The following is a 23,566-nucleotide window of genomic DNA, read 5'->3' as shown; positions in this document are numbered from 1 at the left end:
CAGCATGCGCAGGGCCTTCATGGATCCGATGGATCCGATGGAAGCCCTGGGGCTGAAAGGGGGAGTGGACATATGCCTCTATCCTTAACCCAGAGGTTATCTGCAATTGATCACTGCTTGAAAGTGAAAGTTTTCTTCAAGGGAGCCACACTGGGGGAGACAGACTAAAAGTGAGTGGCCGAGAGAAAATGGCCAACAGAAAGCCGCCAGCCTCTACTGAGGGCATACACCTCTTTGGAGGTTCCTTGTCTCGTGTCTTCTCAGGGCCTTTATTTTATTTTGTCTTAATTTTTATCTTATCTATACATTTTTATCACTCTTTAACACTACAGATCATTTGCATATAGAATTTTTTTAAATGGGATTCCTGAATGTGCATCTCTGAATGATTCTCATGCCATTGGGGGGTGGGGGATGGGGGTAGTGGACAGGACTCTTTTTCTTCTGTTCCTTTTGTCCAGTTCTGACCTGCTAGTTGTTGTTTTATCGTATTATATCATATTATAATCCCTTAGAAGCCTGTTTGTTTTCTAATGAGAGACAGAAAGGGAGTAGAATTGGGGAAGGGGAGTAAGGGGAAGACTGGGGGGCATAGAGTGTAATCAGGATATGCAGTATGAGAAAAAATCTACTTTCAATAAAAAGGAGGGAATGAGCAAAAAGAAAATCTGGCTAGCTCTGTCATCTTGAAGATAAGAAGCTATCCCTGATCCCACCTAATCAAGGTCAGCAGATCCATCCAAAGGCAAAGGTTAGTAGACTTTAAGATTAGAAAGAAATCTTGGGGACAGACAGACAAATTCCAGCTTAATTCCTAAGCTGGTGGTGGGGTGCCCTTCTGTTTCTAAGAGTTTGCTTTCTCATTAAGCACTAAAACCAGGCTCAGGGTTCTAATTACCCTAATCTAACATGAAGAGAACATGCACTTTCTTTCTATTGCTGCCTTCAAAGCTCCTCCCACCAGCTAAAGCTACTGTGTGTGCATTGAACTTGAAGAAAAAGCGACAGGAAGTTCTAGCGATTTGCTTTAGGAAGCCAACACCGCAGACGCCGCCCCCCCCCCCCCCCCCCCCCCCCCCCCGCCTACCTACCGTTGTCCCCCGTGCTTTGCGCAGATAGCTTAGAAGGTCTCCCCCTTCCATCAGTTCCAGAATAATGTACTGGGGTTCGCTCAGCAGACAGACTCCCAGCTGCTTCAGGATGTTGGGGTGATTAAACTTGCTGGAAGGTGAAAAGACACAAGCCAGATGACATGGCAGTGATAGCTGTCCCAGCTGGGGGGTCTTCGTGGAACAGAGCAGTTCTTTACCCAGAGCATCCTTTCAAAGCCCTCACTGAGGTGAAGAAAAAGCTTGCCTATGGTCCTGTGCGCTGGCCTTAAGGAGGGAACATGGCAACCCCTAGTGGCCAGTGCATCTGAGTAGAATAGAAGGGCCTTTAGAAGAAATAATGTTTCTCACTATATGGGTTTTATGATAGGGAAAGAAAGCAACTTTGACTAATAGCCTTCTAAAAGAGATAGGTGAAAGCATATCTGTGTCATCACGATTGTGTCAAATGTCCTTTCCGTTTCAGGGAAACAACTCAGATCCTCAGGTCGGAGCCACTGGGTTGTGAAGACACCAGAGTGAGTAAGGCCCAGTCTAACTAGAGGACCCAGCTTGACTTCCCATGGAGCCTGCTGCTCCTCCTTAAGATGTCCTTGAGCAGTTCTCATGACCGCCGCCTGCTGGAACTTGCTGATCAGTTCTAAGCAAGGGGGCTGGAGAGATGGCTCTGCTCTTCCGAAGGTCCTGAGTTCAAATCCCAGCAACCACATGGTGGCTCACAACCACACCCGTAATGAGATCTGACGCCCTCTTCTGGTGCATCTGAAGACAGCAACAGTGTACTCACATGTAAGACATTAATCTTGCTAATATCAGAACACACAAAAGAACATCCTTTCTGGGTCTGTTTGACCCATTATCCCTCATTAAGAATAGACACATTGTAAAAGCAAAAGAGTTCATAATTTCCTTGCAGAATACTCTCTTAACTGAAGATGAGAGCTGGGAGGACCGTTTGCCTGAGAACTACCTCCCCAGGCTCTGAAGATTGGCTCCTATGTAATATTTAATGCTACAGATGTGTTTCCTTTTCAAGTTTTTTGTTCACGTTTATTTTCAGGAAGATCTGGTTGTTGCTAGGTTATCTGTGGTGTTAAAAACCCAAAGAGAGGGGAAATCTTTCTATCCATACTTATCAGAGGAAAATCACGACATGAGCTATGCCATACCTCATCAGGTGTGCCTCCTTCAGGAACTCAATCTTCTCCTGATCTGTGGAGCCCTTCTTCAAGGTCTGTGAGAAACGGAGGCAAGTCAGAAGCCAGACACTGGGAGCCCAGTGCATTAGTGGAGACACAGTTTTGTTTTATTTTGTTTTGTTGCATGTTTCGTCTTCTGTGTTGCTGTTGTTGTTTGTGGTTGTTTCTGCTCTGCTTTTGTTTTTGTCTTTACAATATCTACTCTGATATCTGGAACTAAATAACAGATATAGCATGATCGTATGATCTGTGCTCACCTGTTGATACTCTGGTCTCTAAAACCACCACTATTGCTGCTGTGTAATCAAGACGATCTCAGTGAACTAGATCAGGGACTGAGTAACAACTATGTAAAAGGTCCCTCTGAAGAAATGAATGTTTCTTATTTTGTGGGATTTTTAATTACTACATTATCTATTTATCTTGCCTATAGGTGTGTTGGTACAGCATAAGTGCACAGTGTCTATGGGATTCAGAAGAGACCATCGGCTCACCTGGGATTTTAGTGACAAATGGTTGTGAGCTACCATACGCAAGTTCTGATAATCAAAACCAGATCTCCTAGAAGAGTAACCAGTGCTCTTAATGGTTGAGCCCTCTCTACATATATAGAACTATAGAAAATATTTAAAGACACACTAATTTGGGCATCAATGGGTCAGCATATTTTCAGATTTTCTTCTCAGTATCTGCTTACTTGAAATCACTCCCTAGTTCTTTCTAGTTTGTTTGTTTGTTTGTTTGTTTGTTTTAGGAAAGTTGTCTGTCAATAATGTAAGTTAATTGTGAGAATCTATTTTAAAAGTCTCCAATCTCTCTGTCATAAGTCACAGGAGGCCAGCCTGAGTTGGTTCTCCAATCTCTTTGTCATAAGTCACTGTAGGCCAGCCTGGTTAGTTCTTCAATCTCTTTGCCATTAAGTTTCAGTTCCAGAAACAAAACAAAAGAGAGAAACTGGTGTGGTGGAGAGGATTATAGAAAACTTTCCCCTTCCTGAACAATACATATAAAGTATTCTACCTCCTCTTCCTGGTCCTAATGAGGAGGTAATGCCGTCCTAATTCTTGGTACTCACACTGTCATTATGAGGCAACAAGCAAGAATAAAGTAGAAAAGGATTTCAGAAATGGCAACACTCACTTGGCACAAGTGCTAGCCAGTAGTCATCTTCATATGTAAGAAAATAAATATGCATTTAATGAGCTCAGACCAGAGGAAGTTAAAGGAATTTTCAAGTCTATAATTTGGAAATGGAGAAAATTTTACCAAAGTAGCAGAAATCGCTATTAAATAGTGACCATGATATTTAATTATATGAGATTGTTCAGCCCTCTGTCAAAAGGAAATGTTATCAAAATATGAGAGTATATATAGTATTTTCCTAGAAATGCATCAAATGTTTGATGGCAACCACAGCTTGTGTGCAGGTGCGGACAGTAACCTATGTCTATATCAACATCTATGTCATGTATGTCATGCCAACTATGTCCACACAACACAGAGCCTGACACCAGCCTCTATGCTCTTAAAGGGTTGGGAAAATAAGAAAGAGAATACTGTCTCATGTCTCATGTCTCATTTCCTATGTCTCATAACATAGGAAATTCAGATTTCAATGGTTGTAAGTAAAGCTTAGTGGAAAAACTCACTTGTTCACATATTTACTAAAGTTGATTGAGCTCCAAGGTCAGAATTCACCAGCTGCAACAGAGACCACGTGGCTAGCAAGTTTGGGAAAGCATTCCAAGTCCTAGGCTGATTGATTCCTTAGGAATGTATTGTATATTGTGTATTGTATATTTCTAGATCACGTGAAATGTATTCTTACTGTTGTGTTGAGGTGCTATCTCATGCAGCTCAGGCTGGCCTCTGAATCTATAGGTAGTGAAACATGACCATGCACTTCTATTGCTCCTGCTTCTTCCTCTGCATTGGTGGGAATACAGGCCTGCACAGCACACCTTGTTTTATGCAGTGTTGGGGCTCAAACTCAACGCTTTTAAAGAACTAGGCAAGGACTCTACAAATTGAGCCCCCTCTCAGAGTATTCGCAGTGAGAAAGAAAACTCTGCCGGGTCTTACTAATTAATAGCCTTAGTAGTAAATAAATACTTAGTAGTAAATAAAGCCTGAATATATTCTCCTTTTCAAAAACCTATGTAAGAAATGGGAAAAATAGGGCTGGCGAGATGGCTCAGCGGGTAAGAGCACTGGCTACTATACCAAAGATCCTGAGTTCAAATCCCAGCAACCACATGGTGGCTCACAACCACCCATAATGAGATCCGACGCCCTCTTCTGGTGCGTCTAAAGACACCTACAGTGTACTTATTTATAATAATAAATATATCTTTAAAAATAAAAATAAAAATAAAGAAATGGGAAAAATAATGTGAAAATTAGCTTTTGTGGCTAATGACAGGTTTCTACATTCTGACACTTTACATTTTGTCTTATTTTTTAAATGCTCATTTATTTTACTTTGTGTGTGTGTGTGTGTGTGTGTGTGTGTGTGTGTGTGTGTGTATTGTCTGCTTGTGTGTGCCTGGCACCATTGGAGGTCAGAAGAAGGTGTTGGGAATCCCCTGGACCAGAAGTTACAGATACTTGTAACCACCATGTAGGTTCTGGGAACAAAACCCAAGTCCTCGTTAAGTGCAAGAAGCACTCTTAGCCAGTGAACCCTCTCTCCAGCCCCATATTCACCCTATATTTTTAGCTGACATACTATTAGAATGATTTGTATGTCCATTGGGTGATGGGCAAATCCAGGTTCCTAGCATACCCATCACATTTCTAATTAGTAAGTAGATGGAAATTCTGTTGTGAGACATCTATACAACGCATCTTGCTAACTGTGCTACAAGACTTCTTTTCAACAGTAGCTCTGAATGTTGATGTAGTCATATCTGTGACAGGGCCTGGAGATCCACACTACCTTCACTGCCACTTGGATTTCTCCACTTCCCACTCCTAGGATGTCCACAGCTGTGCCTTCGTACACTTCTCCAAAAGCTCCACTTCCCAACAGAAGACGCAGGCTCAGTTTTTCCCGGGGGAAGGCAGGAAGATTTTCAATCTCCTCTTGGGTTGGAAGAGTACTGTAAAATAAACGGTATGTTTGTTCTCCCCAAGAGCCTTGCGTTTTCATGTTTGTATTTGAAAGGGATCAAGAGATCTCAGTGCTCGGCAGCCCTGCACGTTCTAATAGGGTGATGAGGAATTCTATACTCCAACACTTTCCTACTCTATCAGCTTTTACACGGAGCATGTCACTTTACTGGACACTGACCTTTCTATAGAAACATGAAGGTGAAGGCTACCTGAAGGCTTCTATTGCAGCTGTTCCTCTCAAAATACGTGGAGTTAGAGAATGCTCTAGGTTGCAGATCTCTGTAAAAGCTACTACAAATGAAGAAAATAGCAACAGAAGCTGCTGGGCCCTGAACTATTCACTTCATCTGTCTCACATACCTGATCTCGTGCCATACAGGATTTACTATGACCAAAAGGTCAGCTCCTCCACCACCACGTTAGCCTTCAAAGGTCCAGTCTTCACCTGGGAAGATTGTGGTGTTGGTACTTAATCTAAATTAAGAATGTGTTGAGGTTTTTTTGTTTTGTTTTGTTTTGTTTTGTTTTGTTTTGTTTTGCAGGAACCCTTTTTTAAAAAGTGATTTATTTATTTTCATTTTTATGTGCATTGATTGGTGTTTTGCCAGCATGTATGCCTGGCTGAGGGTGTCTGGTCCTCTGGAACTAGAGTGGCAGACAGTTATCAGCTGGCATATAGGTGCTGGGACTTGAACTCTGGTCCTCTGGAAGGGCAGCCAATGCTCTTAACTACTGAACCAACCTCTCCAGGCCCAGGAATAAACTTAAATATCAGATACACAGTGTTTTCTAAAAATAGGAAAAAAAAAAAAAACACTGGGCGGTGGTGGTGTATGCCTTTAATCCCAGCACTTGGGAGGCAGAGGTAGTCGGATTTCTGAGTTCAAGGCCAGCCTGGTCTACAGAGTGAGTTCCAGGACAGCCAGGGCTATACGAAGAAACCCTGTCTCGAAAATCAAAAAAACCCTACCTTTAAAGAGCTGATTTGATTCATTTCTGTATCTACTTTAAATTCTGTTTGGCAGGGCAGGGGTGCCCTCTCAGAGAAGAGGGAGAAGGATGCGAAAGACATCTGAAAAGGGGATCAGGAGGGGGACAGCATCTGGGATGCAAATAAATAAAATAACTGTTAATAAAAATAAATAAATCCTGTTTTGTAGATTCCAGAAAGCAAGACCTTTGCCCATAGGGTTCTTTTTACAGAGTATGACATGGTATCTCACGAAAAGAAATACTGATTTTCCTTAATTATAATGAAGCTTTTAAACTCATCTGTCTTAAAGAGACACTGTGAGTGATCACCATACAGCTTCGACGATGGAATAATAAGATACACGGGAGCCCTTTCGAATTTTCTCCCTTCCTCAGTCTCTATTGCCAGTTCAATTCACTACATTACCACTCATTCTCTTCACAATAATTTCTTCTTCTTAAGTTGGTTTTTGAATCACAAAATTAAACAAGGGAAGGCAATGGATTTGTCTCTGTTTTTCTTATAGGTTAACCACATAGTTCACCATTTTATCCCAAGCCACATTTGAGACGAGAAGCAAATGTTACTGACAATGACACTCGAAAATCCCTGGAAAATGTGGGAATATGTGGACACCCTTGTCACTGGGCCCATGCTCTGTCTATGTGATCCAAAAAGATGGCCTGTGCCACATACTGTACTGCATAGCAGGCATTGGCCAGTCCCACTCCAGCAGCCAGACCTCGAAGCTCAGCCAATTCTTTGTTGTTGTCGTTGAGAACTGAGAGGCCTTCCTTGGAAGCTTTGTGACTTTTCAAGCTTCTATGCCAGACTGCAAAGAAAACAGACAATTTATTGAGTAAAATATGGCTTTTTCCCCCTTAAGAAATGGTAGTGTGTTTTAAGTACACATGTGTGTCTAAACACTGTTGGCAGAGTAACAGTTTGATTTTAAAATATGAGTGTAATAAAAGTTTTTAAATTAAATCTGGATAAAATTCCATACAGAAGCCACACAAGTCATATACTTCTAATCCTAGGATTAACTATATTACTTATGACTACAAATAAACTTTGAAGTATACCATTAGAATGCACTTCTCAAAATTACCTGTGAGTTAGAAGCAGACTAAGTTTTAAAACTTGCAAAATAACTATTAATGAAACAAACCTGGGCATCCAGACATTGCCATCACACCCCAGTGGATCTGAAGGAGCGCTCCCAACACACTGGCACATTTAAAATGTTTTCAGTTTCTCTCTTCTCAGCCCTCTGGCTAAGATCAAGTGTAAACCATCTTCAATGTGATGTGTAAAGCAGAAATGTGGACGTCAGAGCTGGGGCAATGACTCAGCGAACAAAGCACTTGCTGCACAAGCACGAGGACCTAGATTCGGATCCCCAGCACCCAGTTAAATGCTGGGTATATGGCACACATCTATAACCCCAGTGTTGGAGGTAGAGGTCAGAGACAAACAGATCTTGGGGACCTGCTATATAGCCAGCCTAGCTGATCAGTGAGCTCCAACTTCAGTGGCAGACTGTCTCAAAAAGTAAAGTGGATGGGGATAGAAAAAAGACTTTTTGACTTTGACCCTTGGCTTCTGCACATGTACACTCACATGTACACTCACATGAACATGCACATGGGTACACTCACATGCACACATAGGTACATGCACACACGTAAGCACACATGTGCATATGCAGACACATGAACCACGTATACTCCTTTGAAATGTTTCGCTTTCCCAGAGTTGGGTGGCCTCCTCGAAATTAAAGCTTAGCTCTGTTCAAAGTATTCTCTGACACTTTTTCACTAAAATGCAGAGACAGAACTACATACAAAAGAATACACATCTGTTGTTCATATACATATGTAGAAAACTTCCGTAATGAACAGCAACATTGGTTCTGCCTACTTGTAGATCCATTAGGGATTTGTATCCCCCACCTTCCACATCATGCTTTTTATAATGATTAAAAAAAAAAGTCTATGTCAGTAAGACTACCTATTTGTGTTGTATATTGATACAGGCATCAAAATCAGCAAAAATGCCTTGGAAATGATTATTAAAATTTGAACTTTTGGGCTGGTGAGATGGCTCAGTGGGGAAGAGCACCGACTGCTCTTCAGAAGATCATGAGTTCAAATCCCAGCAACCACATGGTGGCTCACAACCACCTGTAATGAGATCTGACGCCCTCTTCTGGTGCATCTGAAGACAGCTACATTGTACTTACATATAATAAATAAATAAAAAAAAAAAATTTGAACTTTTGCATGGGGTGCCCACCTAGAATCTGAGTACTTGGGAGGTTGAGGCAGCAGGAGCACAGATTCCAGACCAGCCTATTCTACACGTTAGTCAGCTCTGCTCCCCACCCCCAAATCAATTCTAAAAAGTCAACCTTTTTTCATAGTTCCTTGCATATCTGAGAAAATAGTTTTACTCAAGTGGCATTCCATCTAGGGGGACTGCACAGGAGAGCTTCCAGCACCTTGAACAAAGCACTTTTCTAAGCATCTCACACTCTCATCCAGGCATCTTCAGGGAGAGGTGAACACCTCATTCTTCTGCTAATCTGCTGTCTTTTGCCAAAAACCCTAAAAGTCCAACTGTGGCTGCCAGCGCTTTTCCATGTCACTGTAACTCACATCTCATGTCACAACATCCCGACACATCTTCTCAAACATGTATGTCTTACCTCCACTAATAAAGGACAAGCTCCTGGAGTCACTGAGTATAGTTTGTAACTTCTTTTCATGTTGCATATCAGATATGGCCGCTCACTAATCCACAGACTGCCGGTCCTTACTTTTCAGCCTTCATCTCAATTTTACAGAGCCCTAAGCACCATGCAATTCCTAAAGAGTTGCTACTCTTCATTATTTTAATAACTTAGGCTTGGCTCATGCACTCACACATTCCTACTGGTAAAACCACATATGCCACCAACGAAAGGAAAAAACTGAATTAGCTTAGCTCCACCGGAAGTCCACAAACTCCAATCACAAGAAAGACCTTCGCGTCCTGAGAGTGTCAGAGATCTGCGGAATTATCTCGAATGCACACAAAACATTGAAGTGATCTCGTCTTCATCCACTAGAGTCATGGGGCTCAAGCAGTGGTGATGGAGAAATAAGCAAGCAAAGGTGAGATGAAGTTTTCCTTGTGCGACATGCCTCCCAGCAGAAAGCAGACAAGCAGACAAGCCTATATGCCTGCCAACTGCCAAATATACCTCAGTCAGACGCGAAACTCCAGAGGCATCAGCTGTGCCATAGGCAGACTCCCTGGAACCACGAGTTAAAATCCTAGAAGGCTCTGCACAAACGATTAGCTACCCCTCTTAACGGAAGGAGTCATATGTGTTATCTGGGTGGATTTTTTTTCCAAGTTTGAAGCAAGCTTTAATTAATACTGGCCAGGTTGATGGACAATGTAGCCAGCTCCATCTCTGGGTTCCCACCTAGAAAATAGCTGGGTGGGTGGATTTTCATTAAATGAAACCTCAGTTCAGGTTCAAAGTGTTGTCTGAGACCTTTAACCTCCAATCACTCTGGAGGAAAAAAATCGTAATTGGGAAAGTTAATTAAATAGTAGCTTTATTTATTTATTTATTTATTTATTTATTTATTTATTTACAGAGAAAGAGAGAATTCAATCTTGTGTTTTTCCCTTTGCCTTTCTCTTTTAACTTTCTCTAATAAACACGATAAGCCACAGCTTTCTGAATACGTGCTAGAGTTTCTTTTCTGATATCATACCCTTCCTGTAATTCTGTGTAGGGGAGCACCCTCGGTTACAAGAGTAGATGGAAACCTCGTGTATCTTATAACCCAAACCAAGGAATTTGGGTAACTGAACAAATGTGATGTGTCAACATTTATTACACAACAGGAATAAGTCAAAATGTACGATCATGGGGATATCCCTGCAGGCCCAACTTTTCATAATCTATTTTGGGTTTTCTGTGTTTTTCATCATAATTAAAATGAACATTGAAAAGGGGGAGAGCTTTAAGGAATAACAACATATGAACGTAAAATAAGTTGTAGGAAATAGCTATCTGACCTAACTCTGCTGCTTTTTGATCCTTTGTAAATGAACAGTGATTCGAAGTAAGCCTATTAGTCATCAGAAAGCCAGAGTGAGTCCCACAGGCCAGAAATGGGTCTCCTGTGAAAGGCCCCATTCATTCCAAACCGAGCTGTCTGCTTAGGGACCAAAGCTATCCCAACCAGCGACTCACACTGGCCTCCCATTAATCCTACACTGTCTTTGTATCTATGGTTACTTTTATTTATATTCTAACCTACACAGAACACTTGACATAGACAATCAGAAACAAACACTGTTTTACAGCAAGCTAAAATAGAGTGTCTTCACAAAGAGTTTAGAGTTGTATCTCAAGTGTATATTGTATATTCTGATATATTGGCCATGACATAGTTGACCCATGGTGTGGTTTGTGTCCAGAATGTTGTCCAAAGGTGCACATGGTAAAGCCTGGCCCTCAGCTTGTCCTCTTTGGGATTACAGAGGTTAGGGTCTAACGAGAGGACTTTTTGTATGGGGATCATGCTCTTGGAGATGATGATGGGACCTCAGTGCCATTCTCTTTCCCTTCTGTTCTTAGCTGTGAGATGTGGACATTACTACAGCACACTCCTTCCATGAGTGGCTGCCACATACCCAAGGCAACAAGGACACTTGATCATTAACCAACACCTTGAAAACTGTGAGCCAAATAAACCTTTATGTGAAGGAAAACTAACACATCCCTTGATAAAAAAAAAAAAAAATCATACAAGTTAGTGGCTATAAAAAGACAGCCAAGGACAATGCTGTGAACTTTATGAACTAATTTAATAAGGTTATGTTTCATGTAGTAAGTTAGATAAACTGAAAGATAAATCAGTCAGTATGATCTAGTAAACAATTTATTACCTCCTTGTAAAATCTACTCACCAAAGGTCAGTGGGACTGTAGCAACCAGAAATATCCCAACTATGATAGTAAGTATAAAACTTGTTTCTGTTATCCAAACACCATCTAAAGATAGAAGTTTGAAAAGAAATTAATTCACACATAAAGCCAAATTGTCCCATTTATTTACCAGCGTGCACACATGGCCGCACATGTGCCTGAGCACATGCACACACACACATGCACACGCACACACACACATACACACACACATGACTACAGGAACCTACTCCTCTGAAGTTTCTATGAGCTGATTGTTTAGCAGTTGGCATTTTGCAATCAACAATGTTGAGAGTCTGTCCCCAGCAGAAATCAAAGTTGATGCTTCCCCCTTTTCTATGTCACTATCATCTCACTGAACCACAGCCACCCAATCTACTTTTCGATGATAAACAACAACAACAACAACAACAACAAACAACAACAACAACAAAAATGTATGATCCATTTAAGGAATTTGGGACAAAGAAATCTTTTTTATATATTAAAAGTAGCTGCCAGGAGGTGATGGCGCACGCCTTTAATCCCAGCACTTGGGAGGCAGTGGCAGGCAGATTTCTGAGTTCCGGGCCAGCCTGATCTACAGAGTGAGTTCCAGGACAGCCAAGGCAACACAGAGAAATCCTGTCTCAAAAAAGAAAAAAAAGTAGCTGATACTTATTATGTTCCATTAGATTTCCAAACTCATTTCATTCCATAGCCACTAATCTAAGGAATACCAACATGAAAATGTGGTTGAGCATCTTTGGTGGTATGCAGTTTACAGAGAGAACACGCATACAGGTCCCAGCTTGGCAAACCCCAGCCTATGGGACAAACCTAGCTTTCTAAAGCTTCCCATGAGCTTTAGAAACATATTCCTAAGAATACGTTTTACATTTAAAATAAATTTTAGAAAGAAGAAAAGGGAAGAAGTGAAAAGAAGAGGAAGGAAAGGAAGAGACAGAAGGGCAGGCTACAGAGAGCAGACGTAACTTGCGAAACCTAAACCATTTACTCCTCAGGTCTTTTCAGAAATTGTCTAGCCAAGACTAACTATAATATTAACACATACAATGGCAGTTTTGTCTTCTAGTTTTATGTGTATGAATGCTCTGTCTTCATGTATATATGTGTACTGTGTGCATGATGTTTCTGTGGAGGCCAAGAGAGGACGTCAAATCCCCAGGGAGTTTGGAGTTACAGATGGCTGTGAGCCACCATGTGGGTGCTGAGGATCAAACCCAGGTCCTCTGCAAGAGCAAGTACTCTAAAAGGTTGAGCAAGCTCTCCTGGACATTTTAAGTTTTTTACATTGCATTTGTTTACTTATGTGTTTGTGTGTATGTGTTGCATGTATGTACAGGTACTTGCCTGTCAGGACACAAATTTGGAAGTCAGCAAACTATTTGTGGGAAATTCCTTTCTTCTTCTATCATGGAGATTCCAGGGAGCAGACTCAAACCATCAGACTTACCAGCAAGTGCCTTTGCTCACTGAGTCACCTTGGTGACACAGAATGACTGAAGCTTTGTGTGAAATGTATGTATAAAATGCAAATAATTTATTTTTGCTTTAGGTATATCAATTATGCAGGACGATGGGCTCATTTAAGTTAGGCCTTGAAATGAAAGGCTAGTGACTAGAAGGGGGATGAGAGAAAGTAATGATGAGGTTACTAAGATCAAAACATATATTTGTAGGAAAATGTCACAATGAAACTTACTAGTATTCATAGTTAACATATGCTAGTAAGAACCTAAAAGTAAGCCAGGAGTAGTGGCACACACATTTATTTCCAGCACTCAGGAGGCAGAGACAGTCCCTCCTGAACTCTGTGAGTTCAAGGCCAGCCTGGTCTACAGAGTGAGTTCCAGGACAGCCAGGGCTACACAGAGAAACCCTGTCTCAGAGTTTGGGGGGAATCTTAGATTCATATCAATAAATGAAATAAGGGAAGTTAAAATCGTGCTGTTACAGTGCTGAACATGTAATGAATGGTAGAGTGTTTACTTTGAATGTGCAAAGTCCAGGGTTCAGTCCCCACAGTGTATACACACACACACACACACACACACACACACACACACACAAATCAATTGAAGTTGTTGACTAGAAAGAAAGAAAAATCAAATGTGTCACTGAAGTTTCCAGTCTATAAGTCCTGACTAGTTTTGTTGTCTACGTGACACACCCAAGAAAAGAGACTTCCAGTTAAAGAATTGCCTCACCCAGATGTCCATGGGTATGTCTGTGGGGGCATTTTTTTTTTATTTCTGATGAATGGAGGATGACCTAGCTCACTCTGGTACCAACAACCCCAAGCAGCTCGACCCAGGATTCATAAGGAAGGTAGCCAGATGTGAGCTCAGAGGCAAGCGATCCAGCTGCTTTTCTATGTGGTTCCTGCTTCAGTTCCTACCTCTAACCTGAGTCCTATAACCTACTATAATCTTTTATATCCCCAAGCTGACTCTGGTCATGGTTTTTTTTCTTTTTTTACTACATAGATGTTAAGAAATACAATGCATAAGCTAAGGTAGGATATGATGGAACAGATAAATAAGAAGAAAGATACAGAGTCATTCTAAGTCTCTCAGGTAAAGTAGATCCTACATGTGGCCGAAAAGACAGAAGGCAGATAATAGACACTCTTGGAATTCTGTGTAAGAGCATGGAATTGGGGTGGTACACGGTCAGGAGTGGCCACCTACTACTGAGAAGTGATAAAATAGGAATAATGTTTTAAAGCTAGGCATGGTGGCACATGTCTTTAATTCCAGCTCTCAGGAGTTCAGGACTAGCCTAGTCTACAAACTGAGTTCCTGGACAGCCAGAGGTGTTACACAGAAAAACACCATCTCAATAAAACAAAAAAAAAATCAAAATTAAAAAATTAAAATGAAATTTAAAAAAATTACACCAGATAAACTGAACCATTAGTAGCTTGTATGGTTGGTTAATCATCCACTTTATCTGTTCATATCTGTTGCTAATACTAAGTATGTATCTGTCTTTGGCACTAAATCTTTATGTAATAAATTAGCATACAAACAGGTATGTTAACATACCTTCCACTAGTGTGATATCTTCACTGATTTCACTATATTCTCCAAATCCAATTGCATTTGCAGCTACTACTCTAAACTGAAATGTTCCTTTTAGGTTTTTTGACTTCCATGTGCAAATACTACTGCAGGACCCATTAAACACCACTTTCCACCTTAAACTCTGGTTCTGTGAAGCATTTGAAATGCCTTTTCTGCAAAAGAGACAATAGATGAATAGACACCAACAGTACATCAAACAATATGGGATTATTTCTAGTCACTTATTACACACTTGACCTTTGACCTTACCTCTGCTGCATGATTTGCTGCAAACACACATGTTTATTAAAGTCTTAGTGATTCATGAGCAAACCAACTAAACCCATGAAAAGAGAAAGCTGGGGACCCTGGTTCCTATTGTTTAAAATGCAGGAGATTGCTAATCTCAAAACACATAATTACATCACAGTTTTTAGCTCAAAGGTTTGCACTTTTTCCTTTTCTATTTTTAATCTTTTTTTCTGCATGTATAGGTGGTGCGTACCTGCATGTGTGTATACAACCCTGCATGATTGTCTAAGACATAGGAAGACATGGGGTGTCACTTTCTGCCTATTCCCTTATGACAGGGTCTGTCACTAAACCTGAAGGTAGACTGGTATCCCGTAAGCCCCAGCGAAGCTGCCTCCACCTGTCATAGGACAGTGTTATAGGCATGTACACAGCCACACCTGACTTTTTAAGTGGGGTCTCGGGATTCAAACTCAAGTCCTTATGTTTTCTCAGTAAGTACTCTTATCCACTGAGCCATCTCCCTAGCCTATTTGTTTATTTGGTTATTTGGTTGGTTGGTTGGTTGGTTGGTTGGTTGGTTGGTTGGGTTTTTTAACCAGAACTATTTCTGCAGTCAAGATGTCCTTGAACACACGATCCTTCAGTCCTTGCCTTCTGAGTTCTTGGATTATAGGTATGAATACCATACTTGGCTTATATATTCTTTTTAATTTTCTTTTAGTCTTCTACATCACTTGTAATTTACTTATGCATATTTAGATAAAATGTAGAATTTAAAATTGCAAGGATAGTAATACTTAATAAGTTGATGTATAGACAGATAGTTCAGCCACCAAAATTATCAATATGTATGAGTGGAAGTGGGGGGAGGTTAAAAAAAAGTGTAGAGTCTAACTAGAGTATCAAGACATGACTTAGAGATAATCATATGTCAACACTTCCTCCTGTCCTGTAGTGTCGATATTGTAATACCAATAACGGAGCTCTGTGGCAAGGGAACACAAGCTTTTTTGGTAAAAATTACACACTTAGGGTCTTACTGAGGGGAGCACACTGGGAGTCCCAGCGAGGATAAAGTCGTGACCTGGATGTTACACACCATTTATAGTCGAAGGCCACCAAGATAGTTCCTAAACATATTTTACTAATGTATGAAAAACAATGACAAACTATTTCTTGAAAATTGTAACTGAAAATGTAGCCCAAAGAATTTCCTGACAAGAGCAGGAAATTTTCTGAGGTTCTGGGGATGCCAGAGTAAAGACAAAGCAAAAATAGACCTAAAGCTCATGTTGCCAGGACTATAATTATGGAAGTGACTTCTGTCCTTGGAGCCTCTTAAAGATGGCTTCATAGTCCCGTGAGGGGAGTGTCTTTCGAATTTGGATTTCTCCCCTCGAGCTGGCATGAGGTCAGTCCTTCTGGGCCAGTTGCCTCACTGAACTCTGTAAACTGGCTGGGTCTGAGGGTACATGTGCTTCTCAGCTGCTGGTTTTAGGTGACAGCGCATTCTCAGTCTTTGGAAACGCACTCATCTGTTGACATCAGACAAAAAAGCCCACAGGCCTATTGACTTCACATCACTCCAGCTGTCTCCCTCATTTCAGACTCTGAAAAAAAGAAGACCTATCGTTCTGCCACTTCTTACCTGAGAAAATCCAACTTTGCTAAAACAAAATTTATGGGTTTACCTGCATTCATTGTCTGACACCAAATGTCAGAGCCCAGCTTCTTAAGCAGAGTGGATGGATATTAAGCAAATATCAGTTGCATAAACTCTGAGGGAGCAGTTTCTGTGAAGTTTGAACAAGCCGTTACAGATTTCTAAGAGTGACATGAGGTGTTTTGTAATTAAGAAGGTAAAGGCTGACTTTAGGAAATGGGCAAAGAACATCATGAAACATATGAAAATCTCTAAAGATTCACTTTTCTATATAAATGTACTTTGACAGAATTATTGCTTTTGACTACCTTGTAACTCACTGCTTAGTTCTTGTGCCACATAAGACACAACTTGATAGATGTCTGATCTCATGGGCAAAATTGACACTTACCTGACCTCAAGGGTGTAGTACATCAATCTGCTCCCATTATCTTCAGCTTTTTCCCACTGGATTGAATTTTTACTCCCTTCTAGTAATTTAGGAATGCCTGGTTTGCTTGGGACTCCAGCTTTATGGCGATAAAGAGATAATTGACTGATATGTTAGAAGTACAGAATATTTTGCATTAGTTATCTTTCTCTGGAATATGCTGAAGACAATAAATGTTTTAAAGAAATATTCTGATAGAAAGTCTGTGTGTGTGTGTATGTGTGTGTGTGTGTGTGTGTGTGTGTGTGTGTGTGCACGCACGCTTATTTATATGGAAGCCAGAGATCAACCTCAAGTTGTGGTCTTCAGTTACCATCCACATTACTTTTTTGAGAGCATCATTGGTTTAGTGCTCATTCACTGGGCTAGGCTAGCTGCTCAAGGAGTCCCAGAGATCTACCTGTGTCCACGTGGCATAGCACTGGGATTACAAATGCTCTACCACATCCAGATAGTTGGTGCAGGTTCTGGGAACTGAACCTAGATCCTCACACTAACCTGGCAAGCACTTTTCTGCCAGTGTTTCCTAGCTCCCCAGCCCTGAAGCACATATTTTTCCATGAATACCTGAACCTTTCATCAATGATGGGTTGGTTACTTACTGAGAACACTAATCATGTCTCTTATTTTGACACAAAATAAGTGATAAGTACAAATTTTAAAACAATCATACTTTTGGAACCTTTGCCTTCTACTTTTTCAGAAATCAACCTGGAGCTATGGTGTTCAGAATCTTAATCAAATAGAATTGTAGGGCTTGGCTTGGCTTGTTTTTGTTTGTTTAAGATTTATTTATTTTATGTATATGAGTGCATTGTAACTGCCTTCAGACACACCAGAAGAGGGCATCAGATCCCAGTACAGATGGTTGTGAGCAGCATGTGGTTGCTGGGAATTGAACTCAGGGCCTGTAGAAGAGTAGCCAGTGCTCTTAACCACTGAGCCATCTCTCCAGCTCCGTTGTTTCTTCATTTTATCATTTGGACTATAAAATTTATTTTGTATGTATTTCTTGAGCATCCGGTTACTCTATGTTATAATAGTTCTTGCTGCAAAACAATAGCTAACAGAGGAGATCAGAAAACTGAAAGAAGAAATAGTTTTGTCCATCTCAGGATCCTACCAACTCTAGCCAACATAGTCTCCTTCCTGGAATGACTTCTTCGGACTCTTCAGTTTATTCACCAATGCTACAGACCTAGTAATGGCTCTCAGGAAAACATTTGAGGGCCAAGAGAGATGGCTTAGAGGTTAAGGGTGCTTGCTAGTGAAAGACCCCATAGGGAGTTCCCGCTCAAGTCCCAGGAGACATGCACCCGAAGAACACGACAGGCCATCTTGATGTAAAAAACATGAGGCATTTTTATTTCAGAGCTCTGGTTCAACCCCCAATCTCACACAGGAGACCAGGAATTGACCACGAAGCCCAGAGGTTAGGGGATTTTATAGGAAAAAGGTCTGGGGAGACAAAGGAATTGGTGTGGCTATACATGATTGGCTATTTTGAATGTCGTTTGTGCTGATCAGAGTTGAGAATTCCTAAAAAAAAATGAAATTCCTAGCAAGAGGGGAGAGTGCTATTCAAAGTTCATACTGACCCTTAGCTAACACTTAAGAAAACCAAATGGCCCAGGGTCCATCACTCAATGTCTGGCCAAGTGTGTCTCAGGCACCTCGGCCAGGCACCTCCTTGCCTTATCTCTGAGATTTGCACTCCCCTGGTCAGCTTTTCCCTGGCCCAGCTGCTTCTCGCAGGCCTGGCTCCTGACTCCTGTGGGTTTCAGTACTGGTCTCAAATTTAACTCTTTCAATCCCAGGCTTACGTGGGCAAGTACCTGCTAAATTTTTATTTTCCTTTTCACTAGTCATGTAGAAGACCCAGTTTCTGTTCCCAGTACCCACATGGTGACTCATAGCCATCTCTAACTACAGTTCTAGGAGATCCAACACCCTCTTCTGTCTAACACTGGAACCTGGTAACACCACTAGGCACACAGGCAGGTACACATACATAGACTCAGACAAATCACTAAAATACATAAATGAAAATTAGATATAATTTTTAAAAATGTGTGCTTCTAGGATGTAATTGGTGGAACTGAGAGATGAGGAGAGAGCAGAGACGTTTGCACTATACACATATGATAATATATTAGCTAATAACACATGCTAACAATATATGCCAATACTTACCTTTTGTCTTGAAGCTCTCTGGACTCGAGGAGCTATTTTCTCCTGTTGTATAGACCACCACCACTCGAATGTTATAGGGAGTGTAAGGCTGGAGATCTGGGATGTTACAGACATAAACTGGACCTTGGCTGCATGAGGCTTTGACATGGTAAAACTCATTGTACTTCCACTAGAAAAAGAAGTATAGCTAAGATTTTTATTCTTTTCAGAAACTCTTGGATGTAGAACTTGATTAAAACTTAAATAAATTTATTTACATTAAAAGTAAGAACTTCTTTCCATTGTTTAGTTCCAGTCATTATCCTCATCACACGTAGCCCCCCCCCCCCTTGCTTCTTAGGTCAGGTTATAATTAGTTGAATGGTCCCTTTTAACCAATGTGCAAGGTGGAGCATCCCTAGGTCTGCTCAATGGACAAGATTCAGAGCTGAGACATGCTGCTTTCCCTAGATGCAGACACTGACGCTAAGGCGGGATGGCTAAGAGTGGAAGCCACAGTGGAGGAACAAGGATGGGTTCATACAAGGAGAGCCACAATTCCAGGGACTTGTTTTAAACTCATCATTTTATATGCTTTGATTCTCTGCTGAAGTCCATCAACAAGCCAAAACATTTGGGACTTTCGTCTAAGGCTGTCTTCAGATATGTGCTGGCATGCTTTATACACATTCCTAGGAACCTAAAGGCCTCCAAAAAGGAAACTCCAGCCCACCATCCTCCCTCCCATTTCACTTTACACGTCTGACAGTCTTTAAGTTCAACTAAGTGAAACTTCTCCTCTGTATGAAATTACTTTTTAAAAATCGTTCTATTTGAGACCCCTATGAAAGAGTTAGGGAAAGGATTGAAGGAGTTGAAGGAGACAACAACCCCATAGAAAAACCAACAATATTGACCAACCTGGAACCCTCAGAGCTCCCAGAGACTAAGCCACCAACCAAAGAGCATGCATGGGCTGGTCCATCTCACACACACACACACACACACACACACACACACACACACACACTAGCAGAGAACTGCTTTGTTTGTTCTCAGTAGGAGAGGATGCTATAGAGACTTGATGCCCCAGGGAAAGGGGATGTGACAGGAGTGGGGGGAGAAGCACCCTCTCAGAGGCAAATGGGAGGGAGAGGGGATGATGATCTCTAGGAGAGATGACCCTGAGGGGATAACATTTGGAATGTAAATAAATAAAATAATTTTTAAATCTTTCTATTTAGGTCCTTAACAATCATTACTTGACAATGTCGAGTGGGTTTTCGTTGTTGTTGTTGTTGTTTTAGTGTTTTTTTGCTTTTGTATACAATAGGAAACACAAAGGCCGTGGCATTTTGTCAAGAGTTCTTAGTGTGTTTTCCTTCGTAGTGTTTCCTAAGGTCAGTTTCCATAAATAACCTTTCCTCTGCATCTCCTTTTTCATTCAGCCCTCCTGAAGTCATATCATATCATCAAATAGGCACTTTATACTAGTTTCTATTAAAGTTAGGAATATCTTCTATTGCAATTTCAGGAGGTAGACCACCATGTTACCAAAAATGGAGGTGGGGGTAACTGGAGAGGAGAGGGAATAAAACAGTAGGCAGAAGAAATGTTATTCAAGGCACTGTCTGCACCGAATTCATGAATATGACAACCCCACTGACACATAATCAAATGGCTCAATGAAACACCATTCAATGCAGTGTGTATTCATACTGAATGTGTGTGTGTAAGGGGGAGGGAAAGTGAATTTTAAGGTGCTTTGCTCTTTCTTGGGTGACCTGATAGCTCCCAGAACTTTGGGTCCCTGTGACACTTGAGACTTGGAGTTGGAGCTCAACGCCTCTGAAAGTTCCGAAGGAGCTGCGTTAATTCTAGAAGACTCCATGCAGCAATGGCAGAAGAAGGGACCAGACTTCATCTGGGACTGTGGATGGGCCTTACATGGCTAGGACTGACGACCTAGGAGAAGGGTCGGAGGATAGTATTGTTTCTATTGGGGGACTTTAATTTTTGTGTGAGATCAAAGGAGGAGAGATGTATTTTGTGCAAAATTTAAATTTTATGTGCTACACTATCTATTGTAACCTGCCTGATGAGTTTATTGGGACAACCTAACTCATTTCTAAATGAAATGGAACCCAGTATGGGAGATGAAGTCTTGTTAGTCTGTACAAGTTGGTATCCCCATATATTTTAGGAGATCCTGAGCATAAAATGAAAGATCCTTACAATACCCTTTGTGGGCTGGGAAGAAAACCTGCAATGGACCCAAAACTTCAAGGAAGAGGCGTCTTCAAGGTTCACATGTGGTCAAGCTATAAATGTATGAGTGGCAGACCTGATAAGCATTTGAGGTCAAAACCCTTACCATCTTGAAAACAAAATCTTACCTGTTAATAAAAGTATTCGTTTGCTTGAAAAATAAAAGAAGGAGGGAAAGGTGAAAAAGGAGAGAGGACAGGGTAGAGATGGGAAGGAGGAAGGGAGAGAGAGAAAAAGAGAGAGAGAGAGAGATTTTACTTCCACCTAAAATCTTTAACTAGTTAGGTCCTCCCTTCTTAACGATGCGGTGTGTAAATTACCTTTAGTGACTGGACTAGGGAACTCAGCAGTCTACAGGCTCCTAAAATGTAGGTGAGATGGTTATCGGGAGCACTTGCTGGAAAACTGGCAGCCGCTCGGCCTCCCTGCAGTAGTGAATGTTCTGGGCAGACCACCAACTTGGCAGTTCTAGTGGGCTATCCCAGAAAAAAAATCACAGGGAGGAGCTGGAACCATCCCTTTGTCAGAAGCTAACAAGGGCAGGAGCAAAGACTACCCTGGAGAGATTGAATGGCGGTCTGTGCAGTTTTCGAGAACATCTAGTCTATAGTATCTTATAGATCACAATGTCAGAAATACATAATTTCAGTAGAAAAAAAAATGAAGGGGAAAAACACAATTTAATAGACTTCTTTGTAAACAAGCCAAAGTAAAATTATTTTCCCCTAATGGAATATGTTCTGCTTGCATACACTTTCTAGATATTTTTTTAAAAAATCTATGTAATTCAGGATTCAAGGTATTTTGTAAAAAGAAAAAAAAAAATACCCTGGGTCTTGGGGGTATAGCTAAGTCGGTAAAATGCCTACCACAATGCCTATTTGAAATGGTGACCTTATAAAAATAAGGCTACACTGGAGAGATTTAAGAATTGTTCTCTTTTAGACTTACTTAAGTAAGCTTAATGCATTTCAGTGTAAAGTCTAAGGGGAAGGGATGCTGTTGTTGCTTCTTGGATAGGGGAAGAAGTGAAAGATAATAATGTACTGGTCCCTCCCGAACATCACAGTCCAGATTTGGTGGTGTACACTAAACCCTAGCATACAGAAGATGGGACAGAAGGAAGAATCAGAAGTCCAAGGTCCAAGTTTATCTTTGGCTATGTAAAACTTCAGGAACAGTGGAGGCTGGATAAGACCTTGTCTCAAAACAAACAAACAAATCCTCAGCTTATGTTCCGATGTCTTTATTCTGCAGACATGGAAATTGTATCACAATGTCAAATTTTACCATGTTGGTCTTCCATTTATAAAGAAAAGCTTAATTAAAAGGGATCTCTATCGGGCTGGTGAGGTGGCTCAGCGGGTAAGAGCACTGACTGCTCTTCTGAAGGTCCTGAGTTCGGATCCCAGCAACCACATGGTGGCTCACAACCACCTGTAATGAGATCTGACGCCCTCTTCTGGTGCGTCTGAAGACAGCTACAGTGTATTACACTGGAGCGGGGGTGGGGTGGAGCGAGCTAGGCCAGCAGAGGTCCTGAGTTCGTTTCCCATCAGACACACACATGATAGCTCATGGCCATCTGTACAGTTAGAGTGTACTCATACACATAAAATAAATAAATAAATCTTTAAAAGAAAAGGGGGGATCTCTGTCTCCCCTAGTCTAATCGTGGATTTATGGGATTGTTACCAGCAATCTTGTCATTAAGAGACAAGTTCAGGTTGCTCAAAAGGGCTGGAGCTACCAGCTGAAGGTCGTCTAGTCACTGTTCAGAGGCAGGGCCTCCTATTCTGCTCCTGCACCTGTACTACAAATAGTCACATACACAGAAAGGACTACTGTCAGCTACATGGTGTAGTTTTTCAAAAGCAGAGTGTTGCTTTGTACAGTCCAGGATGGTCTCAAACTCATGGTCTTCCTACATCTTCCTTCCACACGCTGTGAGTAAATGTGTGTATTACCACACACTCAAGTAGCCCCATGACTTTCTCAATGTGGCCCATTATGGATCTGTACTAAAAAAAAAAAAAAAAAATAGGTGGACAGAGAAAATGTAGCAGTGTATGTACTTCCTTGAAGTCATGAGGACTGGACCAGGAGGGGTCTGTCTGCTGTCTTCCCCAGACTTTGAGGAATGGGATGGTTGACTTAATGATTCATGCTCCTTCCTTCTGTGAACATCGTCCAAGTAGGACTGTTCAAGGGGGTGTGTCAGCCCTGGGACTCTTCCTTGCAGGCATGCCCCAACTGGTGGCATTTGACTCATTATAGTATCTACTTCAGTCTATATCTTCTCACCAGGACAATAAGATAC

The 23,566-nt window shown here is 41.3% G+C and overlaps 1 protein-coding gene across 1 annotated transcript in view; it reads right to left on the bottom strand.

Annotated features, from left to right (window-relative positions):
• The window catches only part of Ros1 (ROS proto-oncogene 1, receptor tyrosine kinase), a 123,459-nt gene that overhangs the window by 19,480 nt on the left and 80,413 nt on the right, over positions 1 to 23,566 (bottom strand). The window contains exons 32-39 of the mRNA XM_031348214.1: positions 19,000 to 19,168; positions 16,768 to 16,885; positions 14,441 to 14,631; positions 11,373 to 11,456; positions 7,092 to 7,227; positions 5,247 to 5,409; positions 2,279 to 2,343; positions 1,092 to 1,221 (exon numbers count right to left, since the gene is read on the bottom strand). Coding sequence (XP_031204074.1) covers positions 1,092 to 1,221; positions 2,279 to 2,343; positions 5,247 to 5,409; positions 7,092 to 7,227; positions 11,373 to 11,456; positions 14,441 to 14,631; positions 16,768 to 16,885; positions 19,000 to 19,168 — 1,056 coding nt within the window. The remainder of the gene's footprint in view (positions 1 to 1,091; positions 1,222 to 2,278; positions 2,344 to 5,246; positions 5,410 to 7,091; positions 7,228 to 11,372; positions 11,457 to 14,440; positions 14,632 to 16,767; positions 16,886 to 18,999; positions 19,169 to 23,566) is intronic.

Source organism: Mastomys coucha, unplaced genomic scaffold (assembly GCF_008632895.1).
Source record: "Mastomys coucha isolate ucsf_1 unplaced genomic scaffold, UCSF_Mcou_1 pScaffold3, whole genome shotgun sequence".
In the NCBI taxonomy this organism is placed as follows: Eukaryota; Metazoa; Chordata; class Mammalia; order Rodentia; family Muridae; genus Mastomys; species Mastomys coucha.
This window is presented reverse-complemented; position numbering and strand designations above follow the sequence as displayed.